Source organism: Saccopteryx bilineata, chromosome 4 (genome assembly GCF_036850765.1).
Source record: "Saccopteryx bilineata isolate mSacBil1 chromosome 4, mSacBil1_pri_phased_curated, whole genome shotgun sequence".
Lineage (NCBI taxonomy): Eukaryota > Metazoa > Chordata > Mammalia > Chiroptera > Emballonuridae > Saccopteryx > Saccopteryx bilineata.
The window spans coordinates 279,530,975-279,545,220 of NC_089493.1; the positions used below are offsets into that span (position 1 = coordinate 279,530,975).

The window sequence follows — 14,246 nt, forward strand, 5'->3', positions numbered from 1 at the left end:
AACCAGGTGTGGCTAAGTCTCTCTCTCCTTTATCCTAAGCAGGTAGGGGCCCCTAAAAGATGTCTTTTTGCATAGGCTCCAAGATGTCTGCTAAATGTAGGTCACTATGGCTGAAAATGTATTTCTCCCCCTTATTTTTGCAAACAGGCAGCTGTTCAATGAATTTGGACAGTGGGCTGAAGTTTAGCAACACCAGCCTCGGCAAGAGGGGCCATTTGGTGGCTGGACGGATGGATCTCAGGGCCACACAGTCACAGCCAACACCCCTGGGGTTCGAAGACAAACTACACATAGCGTGTCTTCCAAGTCCTTTCTCCCCTTGAACGTTAAATCATACACAAACAGGCGAGACAAAACACAACTACTTCACGTGGTTATTTTTTCCTCTTCCTGCTTTCACCTGCATAAAATTCTTGTGGTAAAACATGAGCTTTACAAGAATATGCAACAGAAAGAATTAGGGAACTCGATGATCCAAAACCAGCTAAAAGAGGGTTTTCGTTTTTCTCTCTCTTTTTTCTTCTTCTAATGTAAAGCAGTTCCAAGAAAAGTGAAGTCACAGCCTACGGTGCTTATTTTCAGTTCTTAGAAAAGAGCCAATTTCAAAAGGGAAGCAGCAGGGCCAAGCACACACAGCCAGCTCTTGTCTGGCGAGGGGTGCTTGCTGATAAACCGACTTTGATTTGCCCCAGAATACTAAAACCCCTACCCGAGATGCGTTTTCATTTGGTGATGTCAAGGAGGAAACGCTAGTCGAAACAGTGAGAGTTATTAATATGCAGGGAAACCACAAGAGCTCAGCGAACACGCTGAGACGGCACACTTCCAGCCGAGCCCCACCCCCACCCCCACCCCCGCATCCCGCCCCCGGGAGCCCTGGCCTTCAGTCGGGACTGTCGGGACTGTAGGAAAGACACTGGGCTCCCTCCGTTTCCCACCTCCCACACTCTTGGGTTCATTCACGGCCCAGGGCGCAATACCAGCCCAATTGGCAGCTTTCAATGGGGCATTATTTACCAGAAGTTAGGTGGGGCAAGCTGGGTAGGATATGGTGCAGGAGGTCCGCAGCAGCCCCGCTCAGTTTTCTAGCAGAAACAGGTTTCAGATGAGGGTTCAGGGTAAGGTCTCACGGGGCCTACCACACACCCAGCTCAAGGGCTACTGCTGGGAACCCTGTAATCCTTTTGGAACAAAGCTTGAACCTAAGAATCCTATAACAGAGGTCCCATGGACTGCACATCAGAATTAAATGTCAGTGTAATCAGAAGCAATTGATCGACCCACCAGCCATGAGGAGCGGAAGGAGACAGGAGGACTGAATGTATGGGGGTCCTGGAGGGGGTCCTGGAACAGAAAAAAAACATTAAAGGGGGAAAAACTAAGGAAATCTAAAGTATAGACTTTGGTTAATAATAACATCTCAATATTGGTTCATTAATTGTAACAAAATTAGATATGGTACAGTATATGGGAATGCTTTGGACTATCTTTTATTTATTATTTTTTTTTTTTTATTTTTCTGAAGTCGGAAACTGGGAGGCAGTCAGACAGACTCCCACATGTGCTCGACCGGGATCCACCTGGCATGCCCACCAGGGGGCGATGCTCTGCCCATTTGGGGCGTTGCTCTGTTGCAACCAGAGCCATTCTAGCACCTGAGGCAGAGGCCATGGAGCCATCCTCAGCCACCGGGCCAACTTTGCTCCAATGGAGCCTTGGCTGCGGGAGGGGAAGAGAGGGACAGAGAGGAAGGAGAGGGGGAGGGGTGGAGAAGCAGATGGGTGCTTCTCCTGTGTGCCCTGGCCAGGAATCGAACCCGGGACTCCTGCACGCCAGGCCAACGCTCTACCACTGAGCCATGGACTGTCTTTGCAGTTTTTCTGTAGATCTAAAACTATTCTTAAAAAAATGTTTTTGTTTTTTAAAATGTTTTAAAAAAGGCCACTGATGGATATAAGAGCTTAGTATTCCTCCCTGAAACTATCATTTGGTGTCTACATGTATCAGGCACTTATAAAAGTAATTTAAATATATCTTCATTCATTCCTCACGTCAGTGCTTTGAGCACTTATACTCTACATCTTATAGATAAGGAAATTAAAGCACAGAGAGGTTAGGTAACTTGCTTACAGTCACACAGCAAGTTTAATAATAAAAAAAAGGCTCATATTCAGGTCTTATAGGGCTGCAAAACTCCAGAAATAGCTCAGCAACATTGCCTGAAAATCCCCAAACTTTGAACATAAACCTGCTCAAAGTAAACTTCAAGTGGTCAACAAACCCAGCTCAGTATTAAAAATGATGCATTATTTCCAATTTTCCCATCTTTAAAGGAAAATGCTATCGTTTAAAAACATAGCTAATCCAAAACACTAAAAATACCAAATGCTGGTGAGGATGTAGAGCCACAGAAATTCCTATAACGCTGATGAGAGAGCAAAATGGTCCAGCCACTTTGGAAGACAGTGCTATAGACTGAGTACATGTTTCCCCAAATCCCTATGCTGAAATGTGGGGACTTGGGGAGGCAATGAAATCGTGAGGGCAGAGCCCTCGAGAACGGGATTAGTGCCCCTCTAAGAGACCCCAGAGAGCTCCCTCTCTCTCTGCCCTGCAAGGACACAGGGGGAGGGGAGCCATCGGAACAGGAAGAGACACCTTGAATCTGCTGGCATGTTGCTCTTGGACTGCCCAGCCTCCAAAACGGTGACGAATAAATTTCAATTATTTTTAAGCTCTCCGGTCTGTGGCATTTGTTACAGGAGACCAAATGAACTGAGACAGATAGTCCGGCAGTTTCTTACAAGGCTAAACCTAGGCTTACCATATGATCACCAGTGGCACTCCCAGCTATTTACCCCAGCAAATTGAAAACATGCCCACAAAACCTGCACACAAATGTTTCCTGCAGCCCCATTAATTATTCTCCCTTGCCTGGCTTGGGGTAGCACAGTGGATGGAGCATTGACCCAGAAGGCCGAGGTCGCCGGTTGGAAACCCTGGGCTTGCCCAGTTAAAGCACCTACAACAAGCAACCAATGAACACCTAAAGTGAAGCAACTAAGAGTTGATATATTTCGCTCCACTCCCCCTTCCTCTCTCTGTAAAATGAATAAATAACAATCTTTAAAATAATTTTTAAAATTAAAAAAAATAACTCCCCCAAACTAGAATCAGATTGCTGTCCTTCAGGAGGTGAATGGATAAACAAAGCATAGTACAACCATACAATAAAAATAAACTGATATCAAGTTCCAAAAAGACATGGAGAAATCTTAAACACTTATCACTAAGTAAAAGAAGCCAGTCTGAATGACTCCAATTATATATATGACATTCTGAAAAAGGCCAAAAAAAGGAAAATTCAGTGGTTGCCAAGTATGAAGGGGAGGGACGGGTGAGTAGGCAGAGCACTTAGGGTTCTTAGGGCAGTGAAACTATGCTGTACGATATCCTAATGATAGATCAATGTATAACTCATAGACCTGCATATCACAGAGTGACCTCTAATACAAATTATAGACTTTAGTTAATAATTTATCAATGTTGGCTCATCAATTAACAAATGTATCTCACCAATGCAAGATGTAATAATAGGAGAAACTGAGGGAATATACAGTAACTATGTACTCTTTTTTTTCTATAAATCTAAAGATACTCTTTAAAAACTCTATTAAAGAAAACAACATACAGCCCTGGCCTGGTAACTCAGTTGGTTAGAGCAGTGGTCGGCACACTCCTTAGTCAACAGAGCCAAATGTCAACAGTACAACAATTGAAATTTCTTTTGAGAGCCAATTTTTTTTTTTTTACAGAGACAGAGAGAGAGTGAGAGAGAGGGATAGACAGGGGCAGACAGACAGGAACGGAGAGATGAGATGCATCAATCATTAGTTTTTCGTTGCATGTTGCAACACCTTAGATGTTCATTGATTGATTTCTCATATGTGCCTTGACCCTGGGCCTTCAGCAGACCGAGTAACCCCTTGCTCAAGCTCAGCAACCTTGGGCTCAAGCCGGTGAGCTTTTGCTCAAACCAGATGAGCCTGCGCTCAAGCTGGCAACCTCAGGGTCTTGAACCTGGGTCTTCCACATCCCAGTCCGACGCTCTACCCACTGCGCCACCGCCTGGTCAGGCGAGAGCCAAATTTTTTTAACTTAAACTATATAGGTAGGTACATTCCTTACCGAGGTAGCACCCGCACGTGGTATTTTGTGGAAGAGCCACCCTCAAGGGGCAAAAGAGCCGCATGTGGCTCGCGAGCCGCGGTTTGCCAACCAGGGGGTTAGAGCGTCGTCCTGCTTTACCGAGGTTCCAGGTTCAGTCTCCGGTCAGAGCATGTACAGGTATTGATGGACCAATGAATGCATAAATAAGCAGAATAACAAATCAATGTCTCCCTCTAAAATTAATAAATAAAAATTAAAATAAAAACACAGCATATAAAGCACTTTATTAGTGGTAGGAGATCAATAATCCAGCAAAACTCTACAACATGTTGGAACAAAACCTGACTCTGCTGATATTTACAATCTAAGGGAAAAAGGGTTGAGTAAGAAGCAGAGAGCAGAAACCCAGCATTCACTACAATTACAACACAAACTTATTCCATACCAAAAACATAAGAACTCTATCCCAGGACGATATGCCCCTGCAGTGTCTCACCAAAAGTTAGGAGGCAGAAGTCACAAGTTGGGTTAAAATGCTCGAAAGCTGTTCTCAATCTTGATTTTAGTTTCAACAAGAAATTTTAAAAGCATTCCAGCATCTCCTGTCACCACCCAAACCTAAGGTAAATGGACCTTAAGGATTGCATGGCGTTCAAAAGAGAGCTGTGCTTTGAGAGGCCACTGTACCGTTTGACTTGCAGACTGGATGTTTGGAACTTGTTGATGGAGAAGACGTGGGGCCATGATGTCATTCTTCTTTCACTCAGTCTCTTTTCCTGCCCATAACCACACTTCAATCACCACGGGCAAAGACTGCGATTCACAGTTTGCATCATAAAATAGGGTTGCGGCGGTAATGGGAAAAGTATCATCACTTGTAAAACTTGAAAAATGTAACGTGAGATTTCGATGTGCTTTAGAGAGAATTAACATACATATACCAAAACAGGGAGAGAGAACGAAGCTAACATCTGCTTTCCATCAGCCAGCAGTCATCAGAAGCACTGGCAGCAGGGCTGAGTGAACTGGAGCGCCCCGCATTTGGAAATCCTGCATCCGGGCTCCTTGGTGAGCCAAAGCAAAGCTCTCTGAGAAACTTCTGAGAAGTACACATTGAGCAATGCCAGTGAAATCCACCTGGTATAAGAACCAAAGTCGTTTGAGAATCTCAGTTGTTTTCAACGACATTTTATTTAAGGAATAGTCCTGTGTAAATCTTCTACTTCCAGGGCCCACATGCTTTCATGGACGGGATTATCAGAAAGATCTGTCATCTTCACAGCCTGAAGGCACGGCTCAGGGCTGATGGCCTGAACCACTCCCATCACCATCACATACTTTCCTAGAAGAAAAAAAGGCCCTGGTAAATGTTCACTGATAGAGAAAAAACAAAAACCAGTCCTTCAGGGGTCTTAATTTTTTCAGAGAGGCAAACTGAACACATTAAATTAAAAATGCAGACAATAGGCCCTGGCCAGTTGCAGTTGGCACAATGGTAGAGCGCCAGTCCAGCGTGTGGATATCTGGGTGGTTCAATTCCTGGTCAGGGCACACAGGAGAAGCAACCATCTGCTTCTCCACCCCTCCCCTCCCCCACCTCGCAGCCCAGGCTTAATGGGGTCTAGCAAGTTGGCCCCAGGCGCTGACAATGGCTCCGTGACCACTGCCTCAAGCACTAAAAGAGCTCAGTTGCTGAGCAAGGGAGCAATGGCTCAGATGGGCAGAGCATCCCCGGGTTAGGGGGCTTGCCGGGTGGATCCCAGTGAGGGCGCTTGAAGAAGTCTGTCTCTCTGCCTCCCCTACTTTTAGTAAATAAAAAATAAATAAATAAAAATGCACAGTAGAGATTAGAATGTCAAGATAATCAGTGATCAAAATATATATACTGTAGGCCCTGGCTGGTTGGCTCAGGGGTAGAGCATCGGCCTGGAGTGCAGGAGTCCCAGGTTCAATTACTGGCCAGGGCACGCAGGAGAAGCGCCCATTTGCTTCTCCACCCTCCCCCCTCTCCTTCTTCTCTGTCTCCCTCTTCCCCTCCCACAGCCAAGGCTCCATTGGAGCAAAGTTGGCCCAGGCACTGAGGATGGCTCCATGGCCTCTGCCTCAGGCGCTAGAATGGCTCTGGTCTCGACAGAGCAACACTCCAGATGGGCGGAGTATCGCCCCCTGGTGGGCATGCTGGGTGGATCCCGGTCGGGTGCATGTGGGAGTCTGTCTGACTGCCTCCCCATTTCCAACTTCAGAAAAATACCAAACACACACACACACACACACACACACACTGTATTGACACCAACATTTAACCTGGAGGATGACAACTGTATCGTCTTTGGTTTCTGGTTTTCAAATGTTAAAAAATAAAAATTTCGCCTGACCTGTGGTGGCGCAGTGGATAAAGCGTTGACCTGGAAATGCTGAGGTCGCCGGTTCGAAACCTGCGCTTGCCTGGTCAAGGCACATATGGGAGTTGATGCTTCCAGCTCCTCCCCCCCCCCTTCTCTCTCTCTGTCTCTCCCTCTCCTCTCTAAAATGTATAAATAAAAAATTAAAAAAAAATAAAAATAAAAATTTCAGCAAGCTATCATCATGCACAGAACAATCATGCCCAAGGAATGGAAGAGACTCACATCAGAATCTGAATTATAATTAAACAGACTGCTCCCAAGAAGGGGCAGGAAACCCAAGTTTTTCTTTTGTCCTCCTTCCCTGCTCAGTGCGACAGAGTAATGTGACTGGTCTCAGTGCATGGGACCAGTCCTCTTTCTGCAAAGACACCCACTAACGGTCCCAGAGCAAGTCCAACTGTCCCTCAATGTTGCCACAAGAGCTGGGCAGACTACAGCACCCCCATGCTGCCCCACTGTTCCAACTGCCCAGGTCAATCCTTGCCACCTCCCGCTGTATCCCATCTACCAGCTGGGCACACAAGCAACAAGAGGCAGGGTGATCTAATGACGTATTAACTGCCACTCTTCCCATTCCCGTGGGGAAGTGGCTCTCCTTGAAAGCAAAACTTGGCAGGTCTTAACCACACAAAAGTCAATTGTGTAAAAAACCCCAAACACAGCAGGAAGGGCAGGCAGGCTGCCAGCCCCCACTGCATGCCCCTTTGAGGTCACTTTAATCACAGTGCTTCCAACAGTAGGGCTGAGTTTGCCTGCAGCCCAAGGTCTCTGACTGAAGAAAGCCCGGCAAGCTGACACCTGCCCCTCTGGTTTTCAATTCCTGACAGGAGGTACAGTACTTAGGTTTCTCTGAACTCATCCCCAGATTCTACTTGAGCAAGTAATGTGTGATTCCTTGGAGACAAAGGCTCGTTGTAAAAATGCCCTTGCCATACCCTCTGAATGGCCCCAAAGTGCTGGTAGAGATTGTACCCTCAAAGAAAGAATGACTAAAGACCCAGGAATGAAAGAATAGGCCCGAGGAGATCCTAACCAGGAGCAGGTAACGGGAGGCCCACTACAAAGGCACCCACAAAGAGGGCTGGGCTCAAAGGCATGCATGCTTTCCTCCCAAGATCAGACAACCTGGTTACTGGTCCTACTCAGTCCACCCATACCTTCTCCCCCCACCCCTCCCAGTGTTTCTCCACTGGCTGCCCTTCCCCTCCCTTTGGTCAGGCCTTCATCCTCTGGCCACTCCAATGGCTTCCTGCCGGTCTGATTGCAGCCACCTCCTCTTCACAGCCATCCCTATGGCACTGCAGCAGCAACCTTTCTCAAACGTAGCTCGGTGCCCAGAACTCTCTGACCACAGTGCAGTCTCAGTTGTTGTCTGTTTCTCCCCTCTGGGCCTGCAGACTGGGACAACTGGAGGGCAGGGAGAGTTCTGACTCAGCTCTGCGTATGCAGCACCTAACATTTACGGAATCAACTGCTGGCCGTTCCAGAGAAGGAAGCAGTGGGGTACAGCACCGATGCGATGAATACAGCTAGAGGCCACCCTGAAGCAGGCGGTCCTTCCAGAAACAACTCAGCAGGATGGCAGCCTCCCACCCTTCACTGCTGCCCACATTCTGCCACAGGCTTGCCATAGGTACGGGCTCTCTCACCTCTGAGCCTTTGCACATGCTATTCCACGGCTTTGGATAATCTCCTGCCTCAGACAGGCATATATATGGTGACCAACTATTCTGGTTTTAAAACTGAAAGCCCCTGTATAAAATTAGTGAAACTGCCATTTTTCAGAGCATTTTCTCAATCATTGGAGATTTTGCTTCCCAGCAATTGTCATGTTTGGCTCAAATAAACTCTTAAAAAAACAAACAAATAAACAAAAAAACCTAAGCGGGAGTCTGTCTTTCTGTCTCCCTGCTTCTCACTTCAGAAAAATACAAAAAAATAAAAATCTGAAGGGAAAAAACATAAAACTAAAACAAAAAAATCCACTGCAAGTCCAGCAGCCCAGGACCCCCTAGTCCTAGGCAACGTGGGAGGGTTGCTCCCTACAGGTAACTCCAACATATCCTTCAGGGTCACCTCCCCCAGGAAGTCTTCGCTAACCCTACAAGCTTGACCCGTTGTTCTTCCTCTGCTCCCCTGGCCATCTGTGCTCAAGCCTAGATATTACTTTGTGTTCTAGTGGCCTGTTTACTTACCTGGCGCCCTGCCTACAGTCAGCACTAGGTTTTGTCAATCAAGACTTGGTATTAATTAACAAGAGGAAATATCATGGCCCCTGCCTGCGGGCATTCAGACAGTAGGTAAGTCCAACAGGTTCACCAATGCCCATCAGTTTAGAGGCTAAAGTACCTACTGGTGCCAACCTCATGCTAGGGCTCATACCTGCCATGGGAGGTAACAAGCAGCTCAGGTTACATGCCAGGCCAAGGGTCAGCAAACATTTTCTGTAAAGGGCCAGAGAGTAAAATATTTCAGGCTTGGCAGGCCATACAGTGTCTGCAGCAAGTACTCCAGTCTGCAGTTGTAATGTGGAAACAAGCCCTAGATACGACATGTGTTGTGATAAACTTTACTTATAGCCTCTGACACTTGAATTTCATATACTTTTTGTGTATCATGAAATCATCTTTTGATTTTTTCAATTGACATTTGAAAATGTAAAAATCATTTTTAGTTTGTTGGCCGTGAGAAAAGAGGAGGCTGACTGTGGCTTGCTGACCCAGTGCCAGACGAATGCTGCAGCAGAGGGCAGAAAGGGGGACTTAACAATGGGGCAGGGTCTGGGGCAAGAAGGAAACAGGCATACTTTTTAGTAAGGCACAATGGTCACAATTTTTTGAACCTCAATATGAGCCAGGAGCTGTGTGAAGGCCTTTTATGTATTAAACCCACACAACTGGCAGGAATTATGAGCCCTTTTAGACAGAGGCAGGACAGGCCCAGAAAGGTTAAGATAAGTGCTGCAGGCAGCTCAGCTGGAAAGGGGCAAAGCAAGGAATTCAGCCTAATGCTGAAGATACACGAAGCTGTCAGGCCTACTGGTTCTCAAAGTGTGATCCCCAGGCCAGCAGCACACCTCTGAGCTGGTTAAAGATGCAAATCTCAAACCCAGCCAGACCTAGACACAGAGCCTGGGGGTGGAGCCCAGCCCTGAGATTTCACCCCCACCCCCACCCCCTGCCCCGGGGGTGGGTCCGATGCACTCCCTAGTTTGGGCGCCTCTGGTTTAAAAGAGGCAAACTTTAGTGACCTACAGACTAAGGCAGTTCCATGGAGGAGAGGTGCAGGTGGGGCTCCCCATTCTGAGGGGTGCAGGAGGACTTATGAGAATAAGGATAAACAGACATTTCTTAGTATTTCCCAAAACTCGATGGGAAAAGGGTGGGGGGAGCACCTCCCGGACAGGGGCTTGTTACAAGTACAAATGCTGGGGGGGTACGAATACAAATGCGGGGGGGGGGTCACTTCCCTAGAGATTATGACTAGGTGCTCTGGGGGAGGTAGGAACTGGCATTTTAAAAAATCGGCTGCTGGTGACCTTTATCATCAGATTAGCTTGGGTAACGCTTGGCTGGGGTTGGAACCGGAAGGAAGGGTCCTGAGGCGGGGAGCCGGCTTTGGCAAGGGCTCGGAGGGACGCCCCGGCCCTGCACGCTGGCTGCACAAAACAAGGGTCCGCCGAGTGGACTCTGGCCATTACCTGGGGCGAGGCAGGGTCGCCCGCGGGGCACCCGCTCCAGGCCGCACACCGAGAAGGCCCCGGTCGGGTCCCGCAGCCGCGCCTGGCCGCTGCCCGCCGCCACCACTGTGCCCTGCATCCACACGGCCGTCAACTCCAGCGGCCCGCGACCCGCCGCCGCCCGTGACAGCCGCCACGAGCCCGGGCCGCCTTCCACGTTGAGCCGCAGTTGCTCCGCTAGCACCTTCAGCGGCGGTGACGACGGCACCCTCACCGCCGGGGCTGCGGCCGCGACCGGACCGCGGCGGGAAAACGAATCTGCTGCCGCGGCCGCCATTGGGTTTGGCGGCCGCTTTCCCGCCAACTTTGATAAGCAGCGAGGCCCGGCCGACGGGCGCCAATTAGGGGTGAGCTGGCGGAACCAGCCAATGGTGTGTCAGAAGGCGGGGCCTCCCGGCTGAGCGCCCCGCCCCCAGCCGCCAGGAGCGCGCGTGCGCACATAAATATACGAGTCCCCCCAACTAGAACGAATGGATAAAATAAATTAAAAGAGAATAAGTGGAGTGTGGTAAAGAACTCCTTGTTTAACGCACCTCAAAATTTGGCGTGCATGCAAATCACCTGGAGAACGTATTTATCTTTATATCGCCCCGCACAGGAGTGTACTCTGAAGTTAATAAATACTGAAAGAAATGATGAATCCATGTTTATTGGGAGTGATCAAGAATCAGTCAAGAGAGAAGGCTGGGAAGAGGGACAGGGACAGCTAGTAAAATTGCCCTTCCTTTTATTATTTTATTATATTTTAATGACAAAATACTTTAAAGTTAGTACATATATTATTATATTTTTTCACACAAAAAATGCACATCCATTGTTGAAAATTTAGAAAAGGAGATATAAACTAAGAAAAAAATTGTAAAAATCATTCAGATATAGCCACTGTTAACATTTGGGTGTATCACCATCCAGGTTTTAAAAACATGGATATATCATTTTCATATACAAATATTGTTTTGTATATTATTTTCACTTATTAATAAACATCTTTCCATACTTCCTCTTAAATGACTGCACAGTATTCTATTTGTCTCATCACCTACCTAACCAATATGCTAGAGTTGGACATTATTTTGCATTTTATAAAATTGCTACTGTGAACCGACTTAAAAGCTAAATCTGTGTACATGTTTTAGATAAATTCCTAGAAATGGAATTGCTCTTTAAATATCGGAAGTCCTCAAACAACAAAACCCACAAATCCTAAACCCATCCTTAAAGTCACAAGACCAATCCTCCTGACTCCCAGGGCTTCCTGCAATACAGGGCATACAGAGTATTCAGCAACAGCTCGGTTTTTAGAAAGCAGTTAAGACATACTGAGCCAGGCCCTATCCCTAAGAGCTTTATAGGGAGTATCCTATGGACCTCTAAAGATTCTATTCTACATAGATGAGGAAACAGGCTTGGGGTGGCTTGCCCATGGTCCTCTGGCAATAACCTCTGTGAGCTCCTAGGCTGTACACCTCAATCCAGAGCTGCAGAGTAACCAGGCTCCTGGTTTGAGAAGGGAGCAGGGACATTGACCAAGAGAGAATCCCACACCTTCGTGACTAGTGTGTCCCCATTTGCCTTCCCCAAAGCACTTGAAGGTTAGAGAAGTGATGGAGAAGGGAGCTGGGGTAAAGACAGAGGCTCTCAGACCTCTTGTCTGAGCCTGGGAATATCCCACCATTCTCTGGCCTTCAAATTTACACACACACAGTCACGCTCACACCTCAAGCCCCATGCCTTGTTGCTGGCAGAATAATCTTTCCAAAACCTGAGTCTGAGCAATATCAGTGCTTGGTTTGTAACCTCCTGATGGTATAATCCATATGTCTGGAATGTGAGCATTCCAGGCAGAGAGAACTGCACATTGGAGGGCCCAAAGAGGAGTGAGAGAATGGGAACATTGAGCAAACTGCCAGTAGTTCAGAACACCTGGGATGCAGACGCAAATGAAAGAGCGCGATGGACAAGGCTGTACCCACATAATCTCATTCCTTACCCCCATTTTTCAGGTGATGAAACTGAGGTTCAGGCCAATGACAAGCTTAAGGTCACGTGACTAATGAGGTGTACAGCCAGGACTAAAAGCTAAGTCTGTCTGACCCCAAACTTCATGCTCCTTGAACCACACATACCATCTTACTGTCCACACTGTCGCTCTCCTCCTCTGTATCTCTCTGTTCATGTTCCTCCCTGCCTGACATGCCTTCCCTCCAGTCTCTCCCAACTGAAACTGGGCTCAGCCACCAAGTGCCTGCCACCACCAAGACTGCTTCTCTTCAGGAAGCCACTGTTGGTCCCTCCCTTCCAGACCAGTGGGCTGACACCCCTCATGCAGGTGTCTCAATGTTAGCCCTATTTGGGGCTGTCCTATGTGCATTTAGGATGTTGAGCAGCACCCCGGGCCTCTACCCACTAGATGCCAGTAGCATCCTCAAGTTCTGGCAACCCAAGTGCCAATGACCCCGCAGGGCTAAATCACCCCCACCCCTGCCTGTGGAGAGCCACTGCTCCAATCTATGATACTCACTGCAGTGTCTCAAACCATAAATACTTGAAGCTGTGTCCAGCTCACCAGCTCGGCCAGCTAGGCCAGGGGTCCAAACTCAGATGCCAGCAGTAGCCAGGCAGATGACCCTGGTGTAGCAGTGACAAACTGGCCTTCATGTGCCCCAAATACAGAGGCCAATCACACCCAGCCAATAATTGCCACACTCAGACAACGGGCCCACTTGTTGTCGGATTGGCTTTTTCAAGACGTTTTAATGTGCAATTTTTGCATTTAAAAAATCGTTGGCAACCTATTCAAGTGTAAGACAAACAAAGACCATGTGCCCCTGAAAGCCTTCTGTGGGTGACTCAGGCCCCTGGGCAGGTGGCCTATAAATGCGGCCCCTAGAATGGAAGCTCTTCTCCCGCTGCCTGGGCAGCCTGTGTGTTAATTAACGTGTTGCTCCTAGAAACCTCCTGAAAAGTGTCCAAGGGCTGCTGGGTTTCAACAGCTCCCAGAGTTGCAAAACTGGAGTCTTAAATTGTTGTTGTGAGCAGACAACTGGGGTCTGTTGACACCTGCTGGGGAGACTGCCTCCATGGAAGATTATGTCTCTCCCCAGCCACTACCCCCACTTTGGGCCTGAAACAACCCCCGGGCCCCAGCTTCCTAGCGAGATCAAAGCGGCCTGGAAAGGGGATTTCCTGCCACCTGAGAACAAAGGTGAGGCGAGGGGAATTCTGGGTCTTGGCCTCACATTCAACCTCCCCATTTACTCGTTCCCAGGCAGATCAGGTCTGTTTCTGGTTGCCTGAAACAAAAACCAAACCCTACCACCCTAAGAAGAGGGGTTTGTTCTGGAAGGGTATGCATGCAGTGCTATCTTCAAAAACAGCAGCAATTAGCTGAGCACCTACTGTATGCTAAGCCCCATGCCAGGTGCTTCATATGCAGACTCTCATGGCAATCCTAAAAAGAAAGTGTTTTTCTTAAGCCAATTTTAAAGCTGAAGAAATTGAGGCTTGGAGAAGTGATGCGACCTGCCCAAGACCACACAGCTGGTAAGAGGTGGAGCCAGGGATTCTGGTCCACACCACAAAGGGTCCCTCTCAGGCCCCCAGGTGAAGGGGCCTCTTATCCACTATCCTGGGTTATCACCAGGGAAGAATTATAGATATATAGATATACCGATAGATGATGATAGATAGATAGATAGATAGATAGATAGATAGATAGGCTGTGTAAATGTCTGCAACTTTCTTTGAAGTGCAACCCAAGGTAAGGGGGATGGGCATGGTGGATAGAGAGGAGACAGGTGGCTAGAGATGCCATAAGGTGAGTAAACTTCATTGTGGAATCTAAATGGTGCTCTCATTAGTGTTCACTGCACAACTTTTTCAATAACACAGTGTCAGGGGTGAGTCAGACCCTAAAGTGATTCTGAAGCCAC

The 14,246-nt window shown here is 47.7% G+C and overlaps 1 protein-coding gene across 1 annotated transcript; it reads right to left on the reverse strand.

Annotated features, from left to right (window-relative positions):
- Positions 1-4,423: 4,423 nt before the first annotated feature.
- Positions 4,424-10,606, reverse strand: RMI2 (RecQ mediated genome instability 2). The gene is made up of 2 exons (XM_066278235.1): positions 10,276-10,606; positions 4,424-5,512 (listed from the first exon to the last, which is right to left on the reverse strand). The coding sequence occupies exons 1-2, from the start codon at positions 10,589-10,591 to the stop codon at positions 5,364-5,366; spliced, it is 465 nt and encodes a 154-aa protein (XP_066134332.1). The 5' UTR covers positions 10,592-10,606; the 3' UTR covers positions 4,424-5,363.
- Between the last annotated feature and the right edge of the window lie 3,640 nt (positions 10,607-14,246).